This window comes from Phyllostomus discolor, chromosome 3, assembly GCF_004126475.2.
Source record: "Phyllostomus discolor isolate MPI-MPIP mPhyDis1 chromosome 3, mPhyDis1.pri.v3, whole genome shotgun sequence".
In the NCBI taxonomy this organism is placed as follows: Eukaryota; Metazoa; Chordata; class Mammalia; order Chiroptera; family Phyllostomidae; genus Phyllostomus; species Phyllostomus discolor.
In genome coordinates this window covers 172,371,573-172,386,712 of record NC_040905.2, presented here as the reverse complement: position 1 = coordinate 172,386,712, position 15,140 = coordinate 172,371,573, and the positions used below count along the sequence as shown (strand labels likewise).

At 41.5% G+C, this 15,140-nt stretch overlaps 1 protein-coding gene across 1 annotated transcript in view; it reads right to left on the bottom strand.

Annotated features, from left to right (window-relative positions):
• Positions 1 to 15,140, bottom strand: part of PCSK5 (proprotein convertase subtilisin/kexin type 5) — a 420,656-nt gene that overhangs the window by 235,452 nt on the left and 170,064 nt on the right. The window contains 1 exon segment of the mRNA XM_036021750.1: positions 5,726 to 5,938. Coding sequence (XP_035877643.1) covers positions 5,726 to 5,938 — 213 coding nt within the window.

Here is a 15,140-nt window from a genome sequence, read left to right as displayed (position 1 = left end):
CCTCCTACAGCTGCTATTGCTCTCACTCGCTGTACTGCTTCTAAAGCTACCTGCACGAGCAACTTGCAATGAGGAAGGCCATGTGCAATAGGTGTGTATGTGTGTGTGCTTGTGTGTGTACATCAAATTACATCTAATCCCACAAGAATGCTCCAAGGAAGACATACTATTTATTAACTTAGGAAATGGAGGCTCGGAGAGAAGAACTTGCCCGAGAAGGCACAGCTACTGGGGAGCTGGTAAGTGGTGAAGTATTAAATCCTGAAATGACAGGGGAAAAAAAAGCGGACTAAAGAGTGTGTTCATCTGTGAGAGCAAGGGTGACAGTTCCAGACCACCACCAGCAACGACAGTGGAGGCTGGGACCCAGCTCAAGTCAACAAGCAGGCACAGTGATTCTCCTCCCTGCTACAGTCAAAACCAGAACTCCTCAGGAACTTCTTCCTCCCTCTCTCTCTCCCTCTTTTTCTCTTTAAATATCTCCAGAGAATATGCATCAAACTTCCAAACATACTAAACACAGCTGGATTCGCTAGTCTTTTACTCATGAAAAGTATGACATTTCCTGAATCAAAAGGAGAAACAGAGAGATGATAGAGTACTGACTGTATTTGAATAAGGAATTGAGTAGTGGGGGAGGCCGGGGGAGGGAGCTCGATGTTTCTGCAAAAGGAGATGCGTAGCTGCTGAGGAACATTAAAAGCAATACAATAATTCCTCCACATGGAATCAGAGCTTCAGGCCAACCCTGAGATACCCCAGGCAGCAAGTTTGTTTTGAACACAAATGAATAAAATGACATCAGGGGTAGGTTGAGCAGAGCATATATTCTCTCAACCTTGGCTCACGAAACCCATCCCAGGAGGAATACCATGGCCCCCGAATTCCAATCACTGAGCCAAATTACTATGGGGGGGGGGGCAGGGGGAAGGCAAAGGCTTAACTAGTCCCAGAGGAAAGAAATAATTTAATAATGGGAGTGATTGGGAAGAGAGGGGAGCTTTATCTCCAAAGCAACTTGGCAGAAATTTTGGGATGTGGTGAAGGGTTATAGACTGGATCTTAAATGGTCTTTGACACTAAGAAAGGTAGTATGTACAGCTTTATCATGTAGCAAGATAGAGAACTGACTCCAGGCAATTTTCTATGCTAAACATATTGTCAAATACCCTTTGCCTCTCACCACCCATCCATCAGTAGAAGGAGTTTCTCTTAAAGAAATACAACACCTCTCTGTCTTCCTGTGGCTGCATAAAATCCCCAAAGCTTCCATCCTCCCCCATGTCTGATTAGTCACTTATGTCTGATTATTTATTAAGCGCAGGCTCTGAAGGAACAAAACAAAGTCTTCAACCTCAAGTAGTTCCCATTCTAGCGTGAAAAAACAGTCAATACGAAAATGTATAATCTCATGTTAAGTAGCTCTGAGGATACTAGAAGCAAAATTCAATGGGCTAAGAGCAGAGCATGGGGAAGGAAGAGCCGCGATTTGGGGGCAGGCGAGGACGAATACCCTGTCTGAGGTGAAATCTGAGAACAGACATAATAAATGAAGTGGTTTCTGGCCAAACAGGCTTCACTCCTCCCGGGAGAGAGTCCCGATTGGAATGCCACACAAATGGCATACGCCTGGGCAGTTTGGTGCTGACACTGTGTCACAGGAGTGAGCAACTCAGATTTGCACAGAATTTTAGGTTTTTGCAGGAGGGATGGTCATCTGAGGGGCTTATGAAAAGGTTTACTGGCAAGAAATTCAAAATAAATGGGCCAAGTTGTAAAAATTAATGGACACGTATATCCCGAATACTTTTTTAAAGCAATGTGAAAAGAACCCAAAAGAGGCCAACCACTGAGACCCACCTCCACCCCAGAAAACACCATTTTTCATGTAGCCACGTACTGGATGTCCCTGAAAAGTGCCCAGGGCATGACAGCACATTGGTTAAAAAATGGGCTTGGGGTGTCTATGCGACTTTGGCTGGAATCTGGGCTCTACCACTTACTAGTTGTATTTCTCTTAACCTTTAAAGCTTTAGTGTTCTCATCTGTAAAGGAGGGAAAATACCCGATTTTCCAGCACAGGGTTCTGAGGACATGATGAGACAATGCATTTGATATACATAGTGGCAGGGCCAGGGACATATTAAAAGGGCAAAAATGTCACATGTTCAATATGGAATTAGACATATACAATATTGTTAATAAACACATTATTTCAAAATATGGCTTTATAATACATTTTAGCTGGCTTCTATTTAGCTTATAGAGGAGCTTCTTATTGTAGTCATCTTGATATTTGGGGTGATTCACTTGCTGTAACAAGATATACAGCTGTCCCTGATCTGATCTGTTAAAGCATGAATGGAATACCAAGGTCCACAAATCCTAAATAGTAGTGGCAGGAAACAAAGAGGTGGAGACTTAGCTATGTTTTAAAACCCAGGGCAAAGTTTTCCAGCTTGCATACCAGGAAAAGGTATTGAGGACAAGTCAAATTTATTTAACAAAAGTGCTTTCCCAGAAGCAGAGAGGAGATGCTTCCTCTCTTCTGGGTTCTTAGCAGCTGTCTTGGTTCAAATCACAAAGGTGCTCTATGAATGAGGAATGACAAGTGTGCTCTTCTGGAGAAGCTACAAATGACAAAGAAAATGAATGACTCAGGGAAGACAGCCTGGAGTACAAAGGGATACACTGCCATTCCTGTAACACTCAATCACAGATGCCACTAACAGGATGCGAGCATCTCCGAGGGACCACAGGCGTCTGGTTCAAAGCCTGATGAAGAAAAGGTCTCAGGCGCACCAGAGGACTATTTGTCATTCTGACATCTAGAAGGAAAAGGGGTCAGCTGGACCATAAAAAGCTGATGTTTTTGCCAACTCTATTCATGTTCAAACTGTTAACATGTTCGCAAAGTGCCCTTCTTTATGGGATGAGGGGAACAGATTGTAGTATTTTAGGGATTGGACAAATGGAGGTACAACAAGCCCCTCTGTTTACAATAGCTGAAATAATGACCACTCTAGCCTCCCAGGATGCAAAGTTACAATGACTTAGGGAGGGGTTCACTGTGCTATGCACTGTGTAAATAAATACCTACACTTCATTGACTTCATTGCTCATTCTCTTCACAAAAATCTGAGGTTGGTGTTGGTTACCTCCACTGTACAGATGAAGAAACCAAGACTCTGTGAAGGATGATTAGCCACTGAGCAGTCTGAAGCTAGAGACTAAAGCTTGAAATAGCTATTGAATTTCCTCTCCAGTCGTGCATAATTTGGATATTCAGGCAAAATAAGAGAATCTAAGAGTGAGATAAAGAACATTATTTAACAATTTCCTGCAATGAAATTGAGCGAGACTAAATAAGATGTAGAAACAAGTAAATGTTAAATACATGCAGTGAGTCAGTAAAGATTTTGATATCAGAAGCAGTAACAAGGGGAAAGTAAAGCACAGACCCTGAGTCAAGGATACCATGGCATGGTCTCCACCTTCCCTCTCCAGTCCTATCCTGGACCACCACAGGGGTCAGTGTGTCCATTCATGGCAGAACCCTAAATGACCACCCTGTCATGGTGTCATAAAAGCTACCACACAATCACAGCAAATAGTGATGAAGGGGCCAGAAAGGTCAAGTCTAAGGAGCAAATCTCATTGTAGGAATTTTGAGGTCCCTCTGTCTGCATGTGTCCATTTGGGACTTAGGCAAGTCTTCCTTCCTCTTCAGTATTTTGCCCATTGGATTGTGAGTTTCCCTTGAGGAAGACAATTATGGAACTTTACCACCCTCCCCACCCCCACCAGTAATCACCCTACAGGGATAAACTGGAACACATGGGCATATTTGCTTGGAAGCAACGGTGAGTTTGCCTTAAGATGCCTTCAGACTTGAGAGGTACTAGAAGAGAACCCTTATTCCAGAGAGTTTTCATCAGGATTTTCATGATACAGAACTGACTTGATACTACTCATTCCTAGTGGACATCGACCTAGGTTAATTAGTTCTGGGAAACAACGGCTTCATATCTGAAAGCTGAAGGAACATCCCTAGATTATAACATTTCTGTAATGAAGGTAATGGTCACATCACAGAGGATCACTTTCCCATTAAGAAAGCTATGAAATTTGAAATCTTGCTCATCTCTGTATTTTTTCCCTTTATATTTCACTCTTTTTAAAAGATTTTATTTATTTATTCTTAGAGAAAAAGGAAGGGAGGGAGAAAGAGAGGGAGAGAAACATCAATGTGTGGTTGCCTCTCATGCACCCTCAACTGGGAACCTGGCCTTCAACCCAGGCATGTGCCCTGACTGGGAATGGAACCAGTGATCCTTTAGTTCACAGGCCGGCACTCTATCCACTGAGCCATACCAGCCAGGGCTATATTTCACTTTGTATTGTGGAGTTATGTTTACTGATGATTGATGGAGGTAGTTAAAGATAGACCCATGTGTATATCTTTTCATCCAATTATTATGGAGAAATTAAAGAAAGATGGGGACACACGGGATCTGTATGGGGGTAGGCAACTTTTATTCAAATCAATCTGTAAAATGTCACTAGAGAAGGTCTTAAAAAATAACAGAAATAAAACATAAAATTACATAATAACCAGGAATCAATCCACATGGATGTGAGTAAAGAATCACTATGAATGAGGTAGTGTCCTATCACTGCCTGGAAAAGTCAGGGGCAGCATTAGCAGAGTGACCCACACCTGCATGAATCAAAGAGACCTGACAGCAAGGTCTGGGCTAAATGCTAAAAAGTGACAGGTATAGTGGCTTAACTCCGCTTTGGAAAGACAAATCCCAAGACAGCTTATTAAGCCATGATCAGGAAAAGAGCAAAGTAAAAAGGTGTTTGACATTTAGAGTCAGCAGCATAGGGCTGGGTAGCCCCAAAGTCAGACCTTTCTCGAACATACATGAGTTAGGTAGTACGCAAAGTACTTTTTATTTGCTTCCTCATAATCTTTGTAACAACTCAACAAGCTATGTACTATTAAATGCCCCCATTTTACAAATAAGGGCATTAAAACAGAAAAATTAAGTAATGTGTCTAAAGTTACCCAGCTAGTAAATAGTTCAACACCCAATGAAACCGATGCAGGCCAGTCCTGCAACCTGAACTCTTACTGATTGTTTTGCTCTCTGCATGGAGAGCAGGCATGTTAGGGAGCAGATCACACAGGACTTCTGTGCTTTTCATTCAGGCAACAAAGTTTGTGAGAAAATATTAGAAAAGTACTTTTTGTATAGGGCTGGTTTATGTGCAATAAAGAGTCTACATGGAATTCTGGGTTTCCTTATGTACTTTTGCTTTTCACTCTAATTAGCTGTCATTGGAAACCAAAGCACAGACGCTAAGCCTTGAGGACAGTATGGGGACACAGGGACAAAGGCTCAGGGCTGGGAATCAGAGCTAGGTTCCAGTCCCTTATCTGCCAGTAACTCAGCAGGTGAAGGTGGACTATTCATTTGTTCTCAATAAAACTGAAGCTTAATTGTGTCTGAGGCCATACTAAATGAGGGAATGTCATGACTTGGACAGGCTTTTTCAATGAAATGGTAACATTTCCAAACACTTGTGTTGAGTAATCAGCTCATAGGACTTCCTATTTCCATATATTACTTGTGCATATAAATTTGTGATTTCCCCTCTGTATGTCAAAGTGAAAGACAGATAAATACATCATGGTAGGCATGCAAAGGGCACATACTATTTTCTTATCGTAGGACTCTCCGCTGCTGTAGGTGGTAGCCAGGGTGGAAGAACACTCTTCCAGGTACCAAGGCTTCTTTCCACTCTCGGCTGTGCTGCTGATGGAGATGGTGTAGATGCTGTTGGTGTAGCCATCACAGGAGCAGTGGTCTTTGCTCCTTCCACCATTTCCTGATGCCCAGACAAAAACAGAGCCCAGGCCTCTCCGCCCCTGTTTACAAATAGAAAAAGTGACAAAGGTAAGTGATGGAAGATAAGGATCACAGACTCTAGGTAAAAAGAAGATCAAAAGCAACAAGGCAGAATCAAGTATTTGCAGGAGGGGTGTGATGCTATTTTAATAATATGCTGGATTTAAGCTAGTTTTTGAGGTAACAGGAGTTGCTCCTAGAAACTAAAATAATCCAAGGATATCCTGCATGGTGACTATGGTTAATAATACTATATTATTTATTTGACAGTTGCTAAAAGAGTGGATCTTAAAAGTTCTTATCTCAAGAAAAGTTGGTACCTATGTGAGGTGACAGAAGTTCACGAGACTCACTAACAGGATCATTTCACAACATAAACAAATGCTGAGTCGTTAATGTTGTGCATTTGAAACTTATATGTCAACTTTATCTTGGTAAAAAAGAAATGAAAGTAATTGTTTTCCACATGATAAAGTTTTCATAGGAGTAACGAGAGTGCCAACGATGACAATAATAAGGACTAACATTTATTAGGGACCCATCATGGACGAAGCACAATTCTAAATATTTTCCATGAATCCGAATGAATTCCTTTACTAACCCTGGGAGAATGGTACAATTTGTATCATACAGATGAATAACTGAGTTACAGAAGTCCAGTAATGTTCCTAAGGTCATATAGCCAGTAAGAGGAAGGACAAAATTTGAACTTACACAGCCAGACCCGAGAGTTGTGATATTATTAATCATAAATCACCATAGTCACATAATACTGTTTTAAATATTTACATCCACCATGAAGGGGGTGCTATTGTGCACCCTCGTTTGACATGTGAGGAACATGAGGTGAAGAGGGGTTATGTGTGTATCCCGAGATCATACTGTCAGCGAGCGGCAGAATTAGGAACTATATCCTTCCTTCTAGAGCTCTGCCTCCACTGTGCATGGTGTGGGCACTAATTATGAAGGGATGCTAATAGATGCTACCAGAAATAAAAGGAATTCAAGATCAATTATGTTGGGAAACTCTGAGTTTAGCAAAAATAAACTGGTTTCCTTACTGCAGAACTTCTAAGAGTCTTTTATAAGTGGTCGGTCACTGGAAAACTCTAAGAGGGAGCCACAATCAGAAGTAACTTCCAAACACATTTGACAGTAGATGCCTTCTGGAATCACATTCTTTGGGCCAAACCTTGGCATAAATTAAAAGATTTTCCTAAGGTCATAAAATAATCAAGAAGAAGCAAAGTAGAACATAGTGACTACCTAGCTCTGTAAGATGAGGTCTTTGGGCAGAAAATAGAGAAATAAGCCTAAGTGAGGAGTATTTCCTGGAATGGTTATAGCTGAATCCATGAAAAATTTTACTATTTTAAACCTAGATGGTGCCCCGGAGGACACCTGGACCAAATCCATCACTGTGTTATTAGGAAGTGAGAACCAAAGTCACACAGGGATGGGGGGGACCCTTTCTTCCTTCCAGGGCCTACCTTTCTGGCCTTAGGAGTAGGGAAAAGTATTTGGGATGTTGTCTTGGAGCCAAGAAAAGAAAGAGACAAAGAATCAGGAGTTATCTGTGATATACTGTGTCTGACTTTGAATCCTTAAGGAACGGAATACTTATGACATGATTTGACTGACGTGAGCACAGAGTCCCTTTTGTCCTTTGACATGGAAGAAAATGTAGTAGATTACACCGGAATAGGAAAAATTCATGGAGAGAGAGGACAAGAAACTTCTGGATGCTATTGCCAGAGACAGCTGGGCCTGGTTTACTTTCCGTCACTTGCCCACCAAAATATTCATGAAACATAGAAAAGGATGCAAAAATCACCCAGCCATCATAAAGGACTACATTCCATACTTTGGCAATCCCTAGACGCAACTGTCCCTCATTATGGTGTGGGTGGCCAGACTGAAAAACTCTAGTGACTGACTTATATGTAGACTTCAGAAACAAAACATCATAGCCAGAGAAGGAAGAAGGCGCCAGTTCATCACCAAAATGTAACCTACTATACACAAGTGGCTGTGCTGTAGGCAAAACGCCATCTGGCTCACACAGCACCATGAGAGATAACAGATGGAGAACCACACAATGGTGAGAAGGCACACCTAGCACAACCACATTTGTGTGTATCTGTGTAAAATTGTGACTATGACTGTCTATAAATTCAGAAAAGATCTTTAAAAACTAATACAAATTTTAGAGAATATTAATAAGAAAATATCCAGGCAGTACTTTCATGTCCGTGACACAGTGACAAATGTAGGGTACAAAATGATAGAGTATTGTCTCGGTTTAGAAAAAATGTATGTGTATATAAAGAAGTAATGTACACAAAGTCTTATGCATGCAGCTACCATGAAGTGACAATGTAATGAAACTACACTACTTGGTAAGATTAGGGAAGTTTTTTATTTTCTTTACATACCATTGGCCGGTAACCATGTATTATTTCTATAAACAAAAACAAACACATTCATTCCTCTATCAAGAGGGAAAACATGGGACCAATTCTTAAGAAATAATGTTCCTTTAGGATCAAGAGGGGTTTTACATAGAAGGTCCATTGTACACTAAAACCAACAGAGGCTAACGTTTATAGAAACTCTCTATGCTCTGAGCACTGTCTAAACATCATTCTGCACAATTCGAGTCAACACCATCATCATTTTACAAGTGAGCAAACAGGTTCAGAAACGCTTACTAATGCCAGAGCCAGAGGTTGAAATCCAACTGGAACCAAAGCCTGAGCCCTTAGCCCTTACGGCAGCCTTCTTTTGGGCAACAAGAGGGCTTATGCCTGCTCTACTGTTTTTAGCTGAAACTCCAATGTCTTGTTCACTGAAGCTTGGCATTAGGTCTAAGAGCAGATCAGCCTCCAAGTTCTCTTCAGACTTGTAGAATCACAACTCAGTTCTTGTCCTGAGTGTCCTCAAGGGAAGGGACATAGGTTCTGACCCCAAAGCCACCCCACCCCAGAAATCCCAATCTGACAAAGCTTCCCTCAGAAGCACGGCCCCAAGCCATCTATTATGGCAGCATCCACAGACAAGATACTCTGGAGGACAGTGACATTGTTCGGGGGCCTCTGGAGATCCACTGGGTCAATATAACAGTTGGTTAATAGGACAGTGAGTTGCTGCTGCCCTGGAAATGCCACTTCCATACAGAGGTGACATCCTTGCATCAAACAGGTAATTTGATACAAGGGTGTGATGAAAGGAAACTGGAAAGGATAGTGTTAAGTCAATAACCCATCCCTGCATTGGGGGGAAGAGAGTCCCTGGAGCTGAGACAGGGGAATAATAGTTGAGAATTGCTCAGGGGACACACCAACCCATATCAGTCCTTCAGGGATGGGGCCGGGGGAATACACACTGAGACCCATTTTGCTCCTCTCTCTTTCCCATTTCTTGCTAGTGTATCCACCTCACTGGCCAAATCCTAGCAGAAGCTAGAGGACCTTGGAGACCACAGATAGAGGACACAAGAGATGAGTATTCCTCAGCATGGAGTACATGGAGAGAAGGGGAAAAGGGATATGGAGGGTCAAATGGGAGACATCAGGCATCAGTCTTAAGATGTGTAATGGACTGAATTATGTCCCGACCTCCAAATTCCTATGTTGAAGCTCTAACCCCTCAATGTGACAGTATTTGAAGATAGGTGTCTTCAGATACTTTAAGGAGATAACAAAGGTTACATGAGGTCATAGGAGTGGGGCCCTAATCTAAAAGGACTGGTGTCCTTATGAGAAAAGGAAGAGATGCCAGAAGAGCACCCACAGAGGAAAGGCCGTGTGAAGACCCAATGAGAAGGTGGCCATCTGCAAAGGGAGGAGAGATATGTCAGCAGAACTCCACCCTGCTGGCACGTTGATCATGGACTTCTAAACTTTTAGCCTCCAGAACCAGACAAAAATAACATTTCTGTTGTTTAAACCACCCAGTGTTTATTAATCTGTTATGGCAGCCCGAGATTACTAATACAAGGTGAGAGGAGGAGATAAAGGATGACCTGCCCCCCAGGGAGGCACATCAGATATTGATGCTGCCATCATTCTACCCACGAGGCAACCTGACCTTTGTGCTGCGTGTATGGTTTATGATTGAAGACCCAGAAATAAACAGACTGAATTTGTGGGCTGAAAATGACATAAAGACAGCTGCTAAAGATCTATGAGGTTAATTTGAAACAATTAGCAATTCAAAGATTTATTTACTACAGATGCACAGGGAATTTTCATTAGTGTGCAATATTCAGAAAACTAAAACATATGTGGTAAAAAAAAATCTGGACATTTTTCCAAAATTCAGAGTGATTTAAGAATTAAACCTTAATGTGGGATGTAGGAAGAAGGGAAGTGAGGCAGAATATTGTAAATAGAAAAGAATCTTGAGATATATATTTTCCCAAAATGTAGGAAATAATGTTTTCTAGCTTGGCAAAGTATTGTGATTACAATTGGTTATTTAAATATGGCTTTGGATGAGAAAAAAATCTTCCAATTTAATTGAGTGCTAAGTTAAAAGTTAGTAAACTAACTTAAGGCAGAATATATTGTGAAATCCACACATGACCCACTCGACCAAACTCTAAATGCTCTCTTTCATTGTGTATTTAATTGTGCATGTGTTTCTTCTTATGTATGCCCTACAAAAATCAGCCTATAATACCCCACAGAGTTTTTATTAAAGGTGAAAGGAACTGGAGTTTCTTGTGGCTCATGAGGTCAGAAAGGGCTATTTTATGCTAGATTACCAATTAAACCATATACCCCAAGAGCCAGGTTTCGAGAGCTATATAGTTTGATGGAACTAAATTTCTTTCTTTAAAATGGTGTCGTAACTTTTCAGCCAATGCAGTTACATGTTATTTTGGAATTTAATATTACTTTCTTCTCCCATATTGCATAAAAATTATTCTTAAAGGGCCATGAATAGGTGACTGGAGACATCTTGGGGACAGGAACATTAATTATATGAGACAGAATTGGACCCAGAGAATGAAGTGGACCATGTACCACCAAGACCCAAGGGAACTGAATGAGACAGATGTGAGATGATTTCAAAGGAGTAAAAGAAAGAGACATGGCCTCTGAGGGTTAGGAATCTGGAGGTTAAGTATTGTTTTTGTCAGAACAATCCTCTACAAAGTGCTGAAGTATCAGGCCACACTACCCTTACCTGGAAAATAAGCTCATCTGCCTCTTATTTTTATGATCTACTCCACGAGTCAGAATGTCCGCTGTGAAGAGTCCACAGGTTTCACCTGACTTAACTTCTGCTCTCAGAATATTAAATTACTGCATTCTCAGAATTATAAAGATAAACAGAGGAACCATTTTATGTACTTTAAAAGCAAACTGTCATAATTATGGTCTTTGTGATGACTTGAGTGCAACCCACAGCTGGGTAATTCCACTTGTTTCTAAGCAAAAATTCTGGGACTCAAAAATGGCTAGCAATGGAAAGTCACAGCTTCCCAAAGACGATTTCATCAGGTAGCCAACACACAAGAGAGTGTCCTCCACCAACACCTGCTGATGGTCAGCCTTCGATTGGCCTGGAGCCTCCCCCCTTGCTGTTCTCAATGTTTCCATTCCTGCCTTAGCATGTCTGCTGCCAAAGCTGCCCGTGTAGCACAAAATCAGACTTGGAGGGGCTGTCTGAACATCTACACACTGATTTACAAAAACCACCCTAGGGGCATCTTCACCATTCTCATTCTCTGTGACTTAGCCTGCCACAGGATGGCTGAGGAGAGAAAAAGATTGAAAATGCAAACGCGTCTTTTCTAAAGTACTTAAAGTGAAAGAAGCCAGGAAGTGTTTTGTGAAACAAACTATGGGGTTGGCTAAAAAGTCCGTATGGTTTTTCCATAAAATAAAAGTCACATTTTTCGTTTTTACCAATAGCTTTATTGATTTGGACATTTTGAGTATGCTGGCTATCTCCTGCTGTTGGCTTCTAGTGGGTAGAGGCCAATCTTCCAGTACATAAGACAGTCTCACAGCAAAGGATTATTTGGCCAAAATGTCAGTTGTACCAAGAAACTCCGCAAACCACTTTAACACATTCAATCAGTCACAGCACCTTCTCTGCACACTGCACAAACCTTTTTTTTTTTTTTTTTTTTTTTGCATTTCAGGTGCATTTTTAGCTTTCTTGAAATAATAAAGTATAATATGATGGACATGTTGCATATTTTCTTCCATCATCAATATTAAAATGGCTGCACAAAAATTCACCAATTCTGATGAGTTTTTTTAAAACGCAGGCTGATATGACAGCTGTCACAATACAATTTAACAACATTGTTTCGAATGAAGTTAAAGACAACTAAGCACTACTGGAGGGATTATAGGGGAAAAAAAACTAAATGAACTTTTTGGCCAACCCACTATTTCTCCCCCCTTTTGTCTTCTGCCTTTTCTCATGCAAGTGCCCTCCCTCCCCACCTCAGGCTCACCCACCTTTTCTGCCCCGTGCCAGGTTTCTTGTAACCTGATTTGCTGTATACACAGTAGGCCTCTAAGCCATGTTTATTAAGCAATCTTTTTTTATGTTCTGTTGACTTTTTAATAATACACTGAAAATATTAGTTGCAGTTATCAGCGATCATATTAATTTTACCATGCACAAATGAAAATCCATTTTATGTGCTTCCTGAGAATACCAGATACAGTGACTTTTTGCAGTTTAAAGGAATAGAGAGCCTGACAGTAATTGCAGCTGTTGGGGATGAACGTTGCAAGCATTTCTGGTAAAATGACAAAGTTGTACATGTCACTTATAACCTTCATTTAGGGTCTTTTCACTGTGTCGTTCATGTTCTAGTACATGAACAAGCAGCATAATGCACTGAATTCAAGGAGCCTACAGGTGACTTTACCTTGGTTTTCTCAAAGGACCTGTCAAGTAATGGGACCAAAGACTAGTGAAAAGAATAATTAATCAACGTTGCAGATGCAAAACTTCCCCAGACCCAGGTTCCTGATAAAAGGCTACTTTTATGTTTATTGTACGGCTAGCGAGAAAAAAAAAAGCAAACAAACAGAGTCACTTATCCACCACATCTGCCAGGACATAAGTTCAGGGGCACATCCACTGGGCAAAGGATCGGGAGATTCGCCCCTGTCATCAGAGCTTCAGAAGGGGCGGTGCTGAGCCCACACACATGACACAGCTTGTTACACTTTGTCACCACAGGGCACAAAGGTGTGATGCGTGGCTCCTGACAGCAGCATTACAACAGTGGAGATTTCTTTCTCTCTATTTTTAAAATATAGCTGAAAGAGGGAAATCAGTCTTTCATGGAGAAAGTGTAGTAGAATATCTAGTGGGAAATAAAAAGCAGGTGTGTTCACTAATGGAAGTAAATATACTTTCAAGCAAACAATTTTATTTCTATGAACCTTTAGATATTCTGGACATTTAGGAACTTCACATAATAAACATTTAGAGCTAAATAAAGTGCTATGGACATTATTTAAAACTGGACACAAAAGAGGTTTGTGCAGTGGAATTTTACATTTCTACATAAGGAAACTAAGGAAAGGAAGCTGCTAGAACCAGTTAGTGGCAGGGCTGAGACCAGATGGATCCAGTCTCACCTCAACCAACACCAGCCCCCACTGACCAGCAGGGACACTGGGTGTTCCTAAAAATGCTTTGCAACATGGGTTAGGGAAACACTGCCTGATTAACAACAGTGGATTAGAGGGAAAATCCCCCCGAACCTCCTCCTGCCCTCTTTTGCTAAATCAACAATCCCAAAATAACTGTCTTCTTTGTATTTTCTATCTATGGCCAGTTCATATTGTTCAAGTCCTTACTTTTTCTCAAAACTTGTCTTCTTCATCTGACTCACTGAAGCCTTAGTAAGACTCTGGTGATTTATTTCCGGCCACTCCCACTGCCCTCCCAGCTTTGGGCCCTGTTCCAGCTGTTTTCTGTGGTGTGGTGTGTGCCCACAGGTGGGGGCTGGGGTATGCACATTAGGTGTCTCAATTCCTCATTCCAAGCAGCTACAAAAGTACACGTGAGTCTCACGTACTCTGAAATAAGCACATCGATAACTAACAGTACCCACACAGCTGTTCTGGGTACCGCCACCATCCTCGGCATCCCATTTTGGGGAGGAAAAAAGCATACCTGCCAAAAGTTCCTACATCTTGGACCATCCCAGAGGAATGGCAGAGTCATCTCAGATTTTCCGGGGAGCCAGGTTTATGAAATTGAGGAGGACATGTCCAATATCAACATTAATTACTTAATTAAGATATCATCACTTTGAAATTTATATTGGAATTTGAAAAATTCCTTTCATAGAGAATAAAAATATTATCAAAAAGGGTATGAAAAGAATTTCTTATAAATGTTTGGAAAGGCATTAGAGAGGAGGATAGAGGGAAACGTAGTTCTAGGTGACACGATGCCTCATCTGGACTGGTTCCAAAGGCCAGCGCAGCCCTAGAAGGGCAAGAAGCAAGCTGCCCCTCTCCAAAGCCCACCATGGGGCTTGACTGCCACTGGCCCCCACTCTGTGAAGTGATGACCTAACCTTCTGTGGAGTCGCTCACAGTATTCATAAACACAATCCTGACGTAAAACAAATATTTTTGAAAAAAATTACAATTAATTAATATAATGCATTTTATATTATTTACGAGACTCAGTGGTCCTCAATGATGTGCCTTCTCCTTCCTCTGAGAAGGAGACCAGGAGTTGGGCTGAGCACTTGACATATGAGATCTCGGTCAGTCTTCACGACAGCTTCATAAAGTATTATCATAGTCTTTTCTCAGGGAAACGGAAGTTCTGATAACTTAGTTACTTGTCCCAGGTCAAAACTGTAGAGAGAAACCTGAGATTCAACCCAGGTCTCTGTGACTTTAAGGCCAGTACTTTCTACATCATCACAGGCTGCATCCAGGGAAGAGGAGAGAGACGCCATAGTAGTGAAGCTGCGAACATGCCAAATCAGTTGCCTAGGCGGTAAGTCCTCTAAAAGTGCAGAGAAGAGAGGGGTCCCTGTTGCAGTGCCCACTTTCATACAACCATTGACTGAAAGCTGAGTGAGCACGGACAGGACCATCCGAGGTGCTCGTGACGTGGCGGCGAAGAGCGCAGGCTTGGAAGAAAACACACCCAAGTCGGAACCACAGCCGTGCTTCCTAACGGCCAGATTGCTTACTTTGGCAAGAGTTAGTT